At 41.2% G+C, this 12,073-nt stretch overlaps 1 protein-coding gene across 1 annotated transcript; it reads right to left on the bottom strand.

The window, feature by feature from the left end:
* Positions 1–5,358: 5,358 nt before the first annotated feature.
* Positions 5,359–11,741, bottom strand: LOC136966287 (sodium/potassium-transporting ATPase subunit beta-233-like). The gene is made up of 6 exons (XM_067260758.1): positions 11,519–11,741; positions 9,388–9,516; positions 7,371–7,526; positions 7,082–7,266; positions 6,902–6,985; positions 5,359–6,782 (listed from the first exon to the last, which is right to left on the bottom strand). The coding sequence occupies exons 1-6, from the start codon at positions 11,607–11,609 to the stop codon at positions 6,522–6,524; spliced, it is 906 nt and encodes a 301-aa protein (XP_067116859.1). The 5' UTR covers positions 11,610–11,741; the 3' UTR covers positions 5,359–6,521.
* Positions 11,742–12,073: the final 332 nt, after the last annotated feature.

The raw sequence follows: 12,073 nt of genomic DNA, 5'->3' as shown, positions 1-12,073 counted from the left end.
CATCTGAGGTTAATGCGATGGAATGATTGATAAGTCATGAAAAGGAGACCGTTCATTCCCTGAAGGTGATTCTGACACCCAGAGCTGCTCAGACAATGAGCTGTCCTCCAGTTGGTGGAAGTTTCCTTCTTAAAGACATCAGAATGCTAATTAAGGATTAGGATTTATTTATGTACAAATTTGAATTAAGAACCATCACATAGGATTGAAGTTACACAACTAGAAAACAGCCAAATGGTGCATGACAAACACTTACAATGGACCTTTTCTTGTATTTGCAAATGGTATATACATAAACAGGACTTTTGTTGCTGTTGACACATACAACTTTTTACAATTCATAGTCCTTCTATTACATTTGCACTGTATGTATCAAGTGCCCTTGACATTAAAACAAGTCCAGCTCCATTTTGGCCATCCTCCAGACTCTCAGTTCTCCTGAATGCCTGTGCTAGAATGTCACCGCAAACATTCATAACCCTCCCAACCCTTCTCTCTCTCATCCCCCACGTATCTCACTCGTAACCCTAACCCTGTTCAAATGTCATGACTGGATCCACACTGCGAAGACACACATCTTTATCACACACTCACGACCAGTTATTCTTAACTTCGGTCCGAAGAGATAAGAGCCAATCAAAAGGAGCTATCCCCCTTCGTGCGACACTGACGTCATCGGCGGGCATCACCTAGATCTCCCGGGCAGACATGTGTGGCCACTCCAGATAGACTGTGTGTGTGCATGTGTCACATGACGAGTGACGCACTCGGGAACACAGCTCAGACAGTGACCAGAATACTGATAGAAAGTGGATGACAGTTTGTGGTGTGTGAGTGTGTGTGTGCTTTACCCCTCCCAGAGTTGCTCAAGGGACATCTGTGCAGCTGGCCAGGTGCTTGGAAGCCACCTGTTTTCTTCTTGTCAAGTGGATGTTGACACAAGGAACATTCTGGTGACATGTATTCTGTTCAACTTTATTTATAATTCACACACAGGCTGCAAGGCTGTTAAATGTTTCTTTTAATCTTTTTCACAACAATAACAGTTAAGTCATCCAAACATAACACAAACTCACGTTAATGTTTATACGACGGTTATACGTTGTTTTAAGGTTTTAAAGATTGTGAACAATATCCTACAAGATTTACGGCACCCTATAAGTGTCTGTCAAAACTTTGAATGGCACGAGTGTGTTACTACGAGTTAATAAATGCAGCCTGCACTCTAACATTACACAAGCAGAAGTGGACAGTATTCCTAGTAGAGAAAAGATGAACATTTCTCAGCACTTCATGAAGAAGAATAACACGCCTCTGTGAAGATTGGCTTCTCTAAACCCTCAGAAATCCCATCTCTCGGCCAATCAGCTCGTGTCAACAGGTCCTCCTCCCAACCCTTCCGGACAGGGATCCCTGTTGTCATGTCACATGTCCGTCCCTAAGGACACCAACTGTATGTGCATCACATTTCATTAAGTAAACCATTCCATTTTCGATCTATCTGCCCTATTTAACTTCACTATAAAATCAACCCAGTTCATCCTTCTGTACCCCCCCCCCCCCACACACACACACACACATACCCTACCCTCAAAAATATTAATATATACTAAATTAAACTCTTCAAAGCTGTCTTTGAGAGTGGTCTGAACTGACCTCAAATACAAGGTCATGTACGGTAAGTTGCAGGCGTAAAACCTGGTTGGTAGCTGGAGGCTCTGTGTAATGTATTAACTGGGCTCTCACTTGCTCTCTTTCAGGTGTAGCACAGGGGAACACTCTGTCCTCAGAATAAGATACTATCTAAACGCACCCATAAATTATTGTGTGTGTTTGTGTGTGTGTTTGTTTGTGTGTAAACTCAAGATCAAGATCAGAATGACCTGAAGGATTGGAACAGGTCTTTCTCCCTCCCTCTCTCTCACTCCCTCTCTGGCTCCCTCTCTGGCTCCCTCTCTCTCTCTCTCTCTCTCTCTCTCTCTCTCTCTCTCACTCCCTCTCTCTCTCTCTCTCTCTCTCTCTCTCTCTCTCTCTCTCTCTCTCTCTCTCTCTCTCTCTCTCTCTCTCTCTTCCTTTCTCTCCCTGTCTCTCTCATGTGCACTTGCACCATTCCATGACCTGACGGGGAATTAACCGTTTCAAGGCAAATAATATGTAAACACTCAAACTATGGGGAAATGAGGCTTTCATGGAAAATGTTCATAGCTTTTTTCTGTAATTTAAACTGTTTTTGGTTCTGTGGTATTGTGGTCAAGTTTCACAATCCTGAATTATACCCAGAACACTTCATTATTGTAACTCTAAACAAGTTTCTAATATATTTTTATACTATGGAAGGTAGGGCTTTGTTTAATCATTTATCATTGCATAGATACCATTTAGTATTGATAATGATTTCTTTGAGACTTTTCATGACTTTTGTATCTATTTATTTATTTTATCCAAATGTTTGTATTGGTAGAACAGTGGAAATACATACTGTATTCAGTATACTGTATGTATTGTAGGACACATGACATGGTTGGTGAAAAAGCGAGAACAGCAGACCTCAACAGTGCACAGCTCTCTGGAGATCAAGTACCAGTGGCCAGTGTGTAGTCTCCATTGTGTTGGCTGGTTGATGAATAAGTCATTTGTTAGACAGATACCATGCCAGCTAGCTTCAGGAACAATGTGTGTATATATACTTCATGAGTAAACAATGAACACTATCCAGTGTTCCAGGCCTACATTTCAACAAATAAAGTTAATGACAACAGTGGTAACATTATGGTATCACTTGTGTAATTATCACAAAATGAAAATTAGAAGCCTGTCAAAATCGATGTAGCTTACCCTTTCCAAGCTCTCTGCTGGACAGCAATATCCTCCAGGCCTATGTTGATGCCAGGTGTATGGATGCCAGGGCAGCCCATCTCACACACCATCTCATTAATCCATCAGCCTTCACCCCATTGGCTGGCATTCTGCAGAGTCCTCCGCCTGCCCCCTTTGGCTCCTGCCAGGTCACCTGATACACCTCTGTGGCTCCCGCCAGGTCACCTGATACACCTCTGTGGCTCCTGCCAGGTCACCTGATACACCTCTGTCTTGTTCTATGATGCCGATTCAGCAGCCAGGGAAACAAAACCCTACTGTTAACTGCAGACGTTCCTGGCTGGTCCGGGTACTTTATGTAATTACAAAGCCGGGCCTCCTTTTGCAGCATACTAGCCATCTTACTTAAGATGGTTGGACAATGTTGAGTTACTCCGCTCTTTCCAATTCAGGCTTCAGGCAAGCACACAGCACCATTCATGAAAGCCTCTCGAACACAAAACCCAAAGAGCGCTGGGTTAAAGTTCACGTCCGGAGTCGTCTGAGAGTTGGTGGGGTGACTGGTAAAAATGACAAACTGTAGAGAAATTCATTGTGTGTCTTCAAACAATCTAACCGCTTCATGCAATGTCTGACAGAAAGCTTTTCTTTCAATGTATTTTTTGAAACATGGCATCATGATCCGAACAAACTCAACATTGTAGACAGCGGGAGGGTGTAGGCTAGTCTGATGTACCCCAGACAGTTACTTTTCAGAACTTGAAGTACTGTAATTACAAACCCGGGCCTCCTTTTGCAGCATACTAGCCATCTTACTTAAGATGGTTGGAAAATGTTGAGTTACTCCGTTCTTTCCAATTCAGGCTTCAGGCAAGCACACAGCACCATTCATGAAAGCCTCTTGAACAGAAAACCCAAAGAGCGCTGGGTTAAAGTTCAGTCTGGAGTAAGAGAGTTGGTGGGGTGACTGGTAAAAATGGCAAACTGTAGAGAAATTCATTGTGTGTCTTCAAACAATCTAACCGCTTCATGCAATGTCTGACAGAAAGCTTGTGTATTGTTTGAAACATTGCATCATGTTCCGAACAAACTCAACATAGACAGCGGGAGGGAGTAGCCTAGTCGTCTGATGTACCCCAGACAATTACTTTTCAGAACTTGAAATACTGTGGGCTGACTTTATTTGACCTTCTAGTCTCAATGGTTTATGTTGATCAAATAGGATTATTTAATAGGATTATTTAATCAACAACGTATATTGATTAAGTAAGGGATAATGCCCGACGAGGTGTCCAATATCACCCGTTATACCATGGTCTGGGGGAATACTCGATTCTGATTGGCTGCAGGGGTGTCCATTATCGGGTGATAAAGGACATCTTTAACAAGCTAACTTGTATTTACAACAATGAGTGACTTCAATATTTATTATATATTATACCTATCTGAAATGTTACTTTTCTGAATGTACTGTGTCAGTGTCACGTAACCGCTCATCTCACATCCCATTCGCTATTCACCTTGCTAGTCAATCTACTGCAGACAGGCTGCGGCCAACACGACAATAGCAGCAACTCTACACATGGCCGATTATTTTCTTCTTAAAAATCTTGATTTTATTTGGGGACAATGACATGTCTCGATAGCTGGCTAGTCATGTTGTTAAACATACTGTCAAATTATAATTACTGTTTGGAGAAAATGTCAACTTTGATGCGGTCATCTCACATCCATTTGCTATTCAACTCGCTCCACAGGCTGTGGCTGTACTGTAGCCTAGTACTATTATGGCCGATACGTGAAAATCTTGATATTGATTTTGGGACAGTGACATGGCTGGTTAGCTAGCAAATCTTCTTGTCAAACATACTGTAAAATTATATTTACTGTTTGTCAACCGTAGGACAATGCTATTGCCTCTGAATCTTGCTAGCATAACGTTAGCTTTCGGTCTAATAACTCAGCCAAGGGAAAGCCGGTGTTGGTTCTGAGCTGAACGGACTATAAAAAATCAGAGTTGGCTAACGTTAAAAAACGTTAGATTTCTTTTGCAAAACGCCTGAAAACATTAATTAATGTTTGTAAACAAAAAAAGTCGTTGGCAAGTGACCATGGTACAAGCGGGATAATGCCCGACGAGGTGTCCAATATCACCTGATAATGGACGATGCGGAGGCGTGAACCGTCCGACGCGCAGCGGAGGCCATTATCAGGTGAAATTGGACACCTCGAAGGGCATTATCCCGCTTGTACCATGGTCACTTGCCAACGACTTTTTTTGTTTACATACATTACGTAATGCATTTGGAGGAAGTTACTGAACTCATTTGTTATAGATTACTGGCAGCCATCTTTGTTGAACATTATTCATTCAGGGATTTTGCCCTATAGTCGTGTCAATAATAGATTTGTTTGTAAAGAAAAACATCCACATTTATATGTTTTTAATCGATTTCTTTAAAATGTTTATTTGAGTGCTTAATGGTGTGTATGGATACATAACATGAAAATCTGCACATTTCAATAATGAGAAGGGAAGAAGACGTTTTCTTCATTTTTATTTCAGTTTGCTTCTCTGATTGAATAAATGACAATTGTGATTGGACTCCTGACTGTTGTTTAGACATTGATTTTAGCACTTCACATCGATGACAGATCCAAATAACAGTTCTGTATTGCGTCTGACAAGATGCCCTTTAACTTGGACCAATGACTTTGGTTTTGTATTTATACATAACACTTTTCCACAATGAAAAAAAATGTACAACTGCATAAATATTAAGTTTGTCCACCATGGCTAAGACATTCATCGAAAAGATCTATCACATTGCAGTGAGACCTCCAGCAAAACATATAATCTGAATGTATAAACAGAGATGATGCCTTCACCCAAAGGTTAAAGGTATTGAACAGACTGGGACATAATCGGTAGTACACAACAATTATGAAAGAAAAAAAAGAAAAAAACATAAGTAAAAGTTTGAAACAATTTCATAAAACCCATTGCCCACATTAAGTGATTCTAAAAGAAAAACATATGTAAAAATACTTTCCCACAATCAAATGAAAAAGACTATGTAAGAAGGAAGTACAGTTCCATGGAGTGCAGCCTATTTCTCACACGGGTCAGAAGAGATGAGTTTGCCGTGTCATTATTTATATATATATCTTTTTTAAATCAAGTATACATTTATATATACGTATATATATACACTCACACACACACATTGGACTGCTGAAGCTTGCTCACATAAGAAAACAGGTTACACCATGGCTTGGAAAGAACCAATGTATGCGACTACTGCACTGTACACTCCAAAAATATATTTTGAAACCACACAAGGCAGCAAAATGGAGGGGACAATAACATTGCGCGCTACACATTAGTTGTGGAATTACAATTTACAATCATAAATGAACAATGTCCCATGGCTCAAGGAATATTCTCATTTACAGTAGAATAAATATTTTACACTATTGCTAGTCTTCCTGTAAATTACATTCTAATGCTAGACAGAAGCCAAATAGCTAGTGTTTAAAGCAGACATATTACGTTGTCGGTCCCTTATGTTTTGAGATTTTTTTTTGTTCAAGCCCAGTTGTTGATTTAACTTAACTAATCTAAAGTTTCCCCTCATCCCATTCTAAATTACTTCATAGTTGTTTTGTAAGAGGCATAGGAATCACTGTTGTCTTGAATGTGGTCATAAATTGGTGACAGTGAGCTTAATATCAAAGCGTCCTCGATAGCGGTCCTTCTCACTATACTGAATGTTTTCCCCAAACACTTTGCACTCGATGCGCAGCTCAGTGTTCATGGTGAGGTTGACGAACTGGAGAGCCACCAGAGGCTGGAGATACTGAGGGTGCAGCAGTTTGCCATAGTAAGGATAATACTGCAGGGGGAAGCCATTACCAATACCATTGTACACGATGTCGCCAATCTTGCCAGCATCCTCCTCTCTCTGCAAAGATAGTGACAATGAATGAATGAATTCTTTAGAAATGCCATGTTGCTGCCAATGGTGACCTTCTTCATTCTGGCACGTACTGCTACAGAATCCTTTGTGGCTACCAAACGTACCTTGTTGGTGCAGTAGATTGGGACGACATTGGGCTGAACTTTATACTTGGCCTCTTCAGGAATGCTCTCATTTGTGTTAGGGGGCTGATGGGAGGAGAAAGGCGACACAGCTTAGAGAGTGTACAAGAGCCATGAGATGAGACCTGTCAAATTGTGATGGTTCAAGTGGTGGAGACTCACCCTTGGCCTGAAGTTGACAATTCTGTTCAGCTTGACAATGATGCAGGGTTTGCCAGTGCTGAAGCCAAAGTCTTTGTCCTGGTATCCAGAGCAGTCTCCTAGCAGCTGCCTGGAGAAACGGCAAGCCTTCCTGATCCCGACATCACTCTCCAAGTCGCCCCGGTTCTTATAAGTATCGGGTGTCTCTGACCAAAGCAGGAGACAGATCAGGGGACCTTGCTTTGATACAAATGTATTTCAAAATGTACACTCAAATGTGTTTGGAATGAAGGAATGTTTCTCAGCATACCTCCACAGTCCTCATACTTCATCTGGTCCCGCTGGGCATCATCATCATACATTGCCAGGAAATCCCTTAAGGCCTTGGTGTAAGGCAGGTAGGTCTCCACATCATTCAGGTTGAAGGCAACTTCTTGTTTGTCAGAGCGAGGGGTGTGGCTAAGGCCTGTGAGGAAACATGTCAATCATTGTTGAGTTTCAATGAGACAACATCAAACAAGGGTCTTCAGTTCTCCCAGTCCAGAGAAAAAGGATAGAAATTAAACATGGCCTTTAGGTTTGAATAGAGAAGGGGACTCCAAAGACTCACTTCAACACTTTTACAAACTTGCACATGCTTTTTTGTAATATTTGTCTAATGCACACACAAGTGCCAAACATTTGAATGGGAGATGCAGGAAACCTGCAAGTAACATTTGTAGCACTTTGTACCTTGTATATCATGTAGTGAGGAAATAAACTGTTCATGTTTGTTTAGAATACCCAGTACATGGCACATTTCTTATAAATGAACATTTGAGAAAGTAATACAAACTCTATTATAGGGGTTTCAGGTCAAATCTACAGATTTGGTCAATACCCTAATTAAAGGTGACATAATCTCATGTGTAAATGTTTTGTGTTTTAAAGTATTTATATAACGACTCAAACAATCTTTTGTTAGAAAGACCTCAAACGTTTGTTATGATAAATAGTTTGGAATCTGGTACGCAACTCAACTAGTTGATACCTCACAGTGTAACTAGTCTCAATTGCAGAAGTGTGAAATTCAACATGAGGGTGTTTGACCAGCTCCTCCTCCTCTCTCATAGATATTCAAACATGCATCTAGGCCGTGTATTCCCCAGGCCAGTTTAGGTCAAATGCAATTGAGCCATGATCTGAGACCTGCAACAGGCCACTAAGTGGTCCCATTAAAGATGTGTTAACGCAAACACGACAGACTTTGGCCAAACTCTCCCGTCTCCAGTAGCACGATGTTCCTGCTTACATCGACCCTGCCCATCCTGAACGCACTCGACATTGGCTGTGTCGTGGCAGGAGCTGCGCTTCAAGGGAGTTTGAGCATTCCTGTGGCCAAAATACGTATGCATTACAGCCTTGGAGACTTAAGTCAACACGCTCAAATCAGCACTGTTAGGCTGCCTATGCATGTCATGATAAGAGGGTGATAGTTTTGTGTTCACTATCTCAATGTAGTGAGATAATCTGAATTTAAATTAAGATAACCAAAACTGGCATGTGTAATGCAGACCTACTCGGCTAACATTTTTTTTAAATATTGAAACATTTGGCATCCACTTTTATGCATTGCCTACAAGCTGTCCTGTGTGTGTCCGCTGCATGAGACACAAGGACAGGAATACCCTTCCAAATGCCGATATAGCATCACTGCATTTGAAAGTTGTGTAGATGTGCCGAGTATGCAGCCGGTTCACACATTATCCATACAGACCTGTGCACTGTAGAGTGTACTGGACAGGTTATTGCAAATTGGTGCTGATTCAAACCAGCAAAGGACCATCCCCATGTTGCTTGGGAGTCAGGTGGCTGAGCGGTGAGGGAATCGGGCTAGTAATCCGAAGGTTGCCAGTTCGATTCCCGGTCATGCCAACTGACGTTGTGTCCTTGGGCAAGGCACTTCACCCTACTTACCTCGGGGGAATGTCCCTGTACTTGCTGTAAGTCGCTCTGGATAAGAGCGTCTGCTAAATGACTAAATGTAAATGTAAATGCTTATCCTATCCAGTCTTCAGAAGTAAGGCTCAAGGTAGATTAAGGAGGAGGCAGTATTCATACGGCGAAAACGCGAGATGTTTGGTTTCATCTTTTGGGGCTAAAGGGGTTGTCCTCCTTATTTATGAATGAAGGTGACCAACATGACTTAGTTCGAAAACTTGTAACTCATGCATTCAATTGACTAAGTGAAGTTATTTGACGATCGTGCTTGTACTGAAACATCCAAATGAGGCGTGAACTGCCTTCCAAAAAACTGCAGCGTGAACGAGCCAAGTGCGTGTTCTTACCTGGGGGAGACACCCTGTCTTGCCAAGTAGGTTTGTAGTCGCTTAGGGTCAAAAGCAGGGCTTGGATGGTGCCAATGAATATTCCAGCCAGGCAACCGTAGAATATCACATAGAAGAATAGAATTTTAACTGTAAAAGAGAATAAAACATTTCAAAAACTGAAATTCTGTCCCTGTTGAAATCTCAACAACGTGTTAAATTGTATACTGTAAGTGAAAAAAAAAAGTTCACCACTAACCAATTGTTGGATTACAAACTCAAGATTTCCACAACCGTCTAACAATCAGGCACCTGTATATCTCTTTAACTGAAGCAACAGCACCACCACTAATGAAAAGTAAACGTTTACAATCGTAAGGCGACAAGTTTCATAATCATAAGGAGTCGTCAAGATGTAATATACTGCAAACTGATATAATTTTTCTGCTTCCCTGAGAAGTTATGGGATGCCAAAAGTAAGTGCTAAATACAGTAATTGACCATTCCAAATTGGTTCTCAATACTGTTTGACTGTGACAGGTTTGGCGATGAGCCATGAGGATCACTTACAGGCAAGCCTTCACACAAAGCATCCAGTGTCTCTCATGGGAGGAGGTAAGCAAAATGCTACACTTTCAACGGATTAAACAGTGGTAGTCTTTGTCTTTCTGGGTTTCCAAGAGCATGACAATGAAATTATTTAATAGACAAATTGAGCAAAACTGACAAGTTATTCATTAGGTTATAGAAGACAACTCAAAGGTAGAAAGAGATTTGACTATTTTAAATCCAGTACCACGGCAGTTTATAGATTAAAACCAAATTAATCAACTGAACTATTCAGGGGAGGGAGTTCAAGGACTAACCCACTCACACTTGGTGCTGTTCAAGGACCTGTCCCAGGATTGATGTAAAGGCCTAGTGCTGCATTAGGCAGGCAATGTCAAAGGGTCATTTTCTATGAAGACACCCGGTACGTTTTATCAAATACGCATGATGTGAAGCCTTCATCCTGTTCCTGCTTCTCGTTGGACAAAAAAAATGTATTTCTGACCACAAGAACCAAATAAACGTTTTCATTCTATTTCAAACTGCCAATACTGATTCATTGTAGAGTTGCTTTTGTACTTTTATAAAAAAACATAGTATTTGCCGCAATTTGTCTTAATCGACAAGAACAAGTAAGCTAGACGTCTGACTCGAATTTTAAAACATGCATCACATGCGCACATACATAGCAAATGCGCAGACATTTCGAACGCATCAGCAATTTAAAAACTTCCAAACGCAAATAGTTAAGTGATCAAATGCTGTTCACGGTAATATCTAAAGACATTCCAGAACACAAAACATTTTTTCTTATCCAAGTCCTGTGAACTCGGTGTGCTAGACCAGGAAACAAATGTGAAAGGTATGACATTGAAATGAGGGAGGACATTGACATTGGTACAACGCTGACGCTGGTACAGAAATGCATAGCTAATCAATTTTCACTGTCGGTAGAACGGACATGGGATCAGTGTAAATAGTAACACTAGACGAACAGTGTCCTTCAATTCCAAGAAGGCCATATCTCCTTGGCTCACCTTGGACTATGATGCATTTTTAACCCTTTCTCTGAGCCACTAGACTGCACTGAAAATCTATAAATTGTTTAAATGATGAACCTTTATGCAATGTCGCCAAATACGATCAATATCGCATAGACAAAATACACTAAGTGAACCATTCGCCTTTGTGGTGTGATCCGCTACTGTACATCCTTCACGCTGAATGTAACATTAGAACAACGCATATTCACGAAGGAGACACATTGTCAACTTTGCCCTTCAATGACCTCCCTGTTTTTCGAATTACTCGAGTTTACAGGGATGCAATAAAAGGTGGAAGGAATTCCCTTTTAGCATGCATAAGGCGCACCTGGATCAACGAACTACCGGAGTGAACGAACAGTAGCCTATTGGGTTAGTATACTTGGTAATGTGCCATAAAAAAGCAGCAAAGTCAAATCAAACAGGTGTTGATGCATCATGCTTACAGTGTAAGTATATTTAGGATACTTGATGTTCGCACCTATGACTTCCAACCTTTCCAAGACTTTCTATAGCCTACAGAATTCCTGAACCAATTTCCATTTACAACTTATACTTACACCAACTTCCCCCGGTACGTCCAAGCAATTCCCCCTTTTCCGAATTCCATACAGCCTTTTTCCATCCACCTTCTTCCTTTTTTCCGGACATTTTCAATAGATTTTTATTTTCCAAAGATGTAAGCCTTCTTTGTTCAGTTTCCTTTCCCGCACTGCCGATGCTCTGGAGTACCTAATACCTAAAAAACCATGGAGTTGTACTCAGATTCCTCCGGTGAAAAGCACACTCATATAGGCGGTCTCCGACTCCGCCCGTTATGTCTGAATAAGTTACCTAGTGAGAGGGCGGGCCGGCTCCGGCAAATCACGAAGAAGAGTCTGTGGATACGTCATAGTTTGTGGAAGGTGCTCATTTGCTCCACCCGACGGTGCGTAGAAACGTCAGAATACCTCAGCGGGTAGTCTAAAGCTTACATTACCACGTGAATGAATCCAGAGACATACTAGTATATCGCTCTACTAGTATGTTAATTATTTAAAGTCTATGTCTCTTCCATGGAAATATACGCAGCATGTGAGTAACACTGAAAATTACTTGCTGATGGTAGCCATAGG

This window comes from Osmerus mordax, chromosome 22, assembly GCF_038355195.1.
Source record: "Osmerus mordax isolate fOsmMor3 chromosome 22, fOsmMor3.pri, whole genome shotgun sequence".
Classification (NCBI taxonomy): Eukaryota; Metazoa; Chordata; class Actinopteri; order Osmeriformes; family Osmeridae; genus Osmerus; species Osmerus mordax.
This window is presented reverse-complemented; position numbering and strand designations above follow the sequence as displayed.

Coding starts and splice junctions, on each gene's coding strand:
- LOC136966287 (XM_067260758.1), bottom strand. CDS start 11,609: ATGTCCGGAAAAAAGGAAGAAGGTGGATGGAAAAAGGCTGTATGGAAT. Junction 7,527..9,387: donor AGACAGGGTGTCTCCCCCAG/GTAAGAACACGC, acceptor GTTTCCTCACAG/GCCTTAGCCACACCCCTCGC. Junction 6,783..6,901: donor CAATCTACTGCACCAACAAG/GTACGTTTGGTA, acceptor CTATCTTTGCAG/AGAGAGGAGGATGCTGGCAA.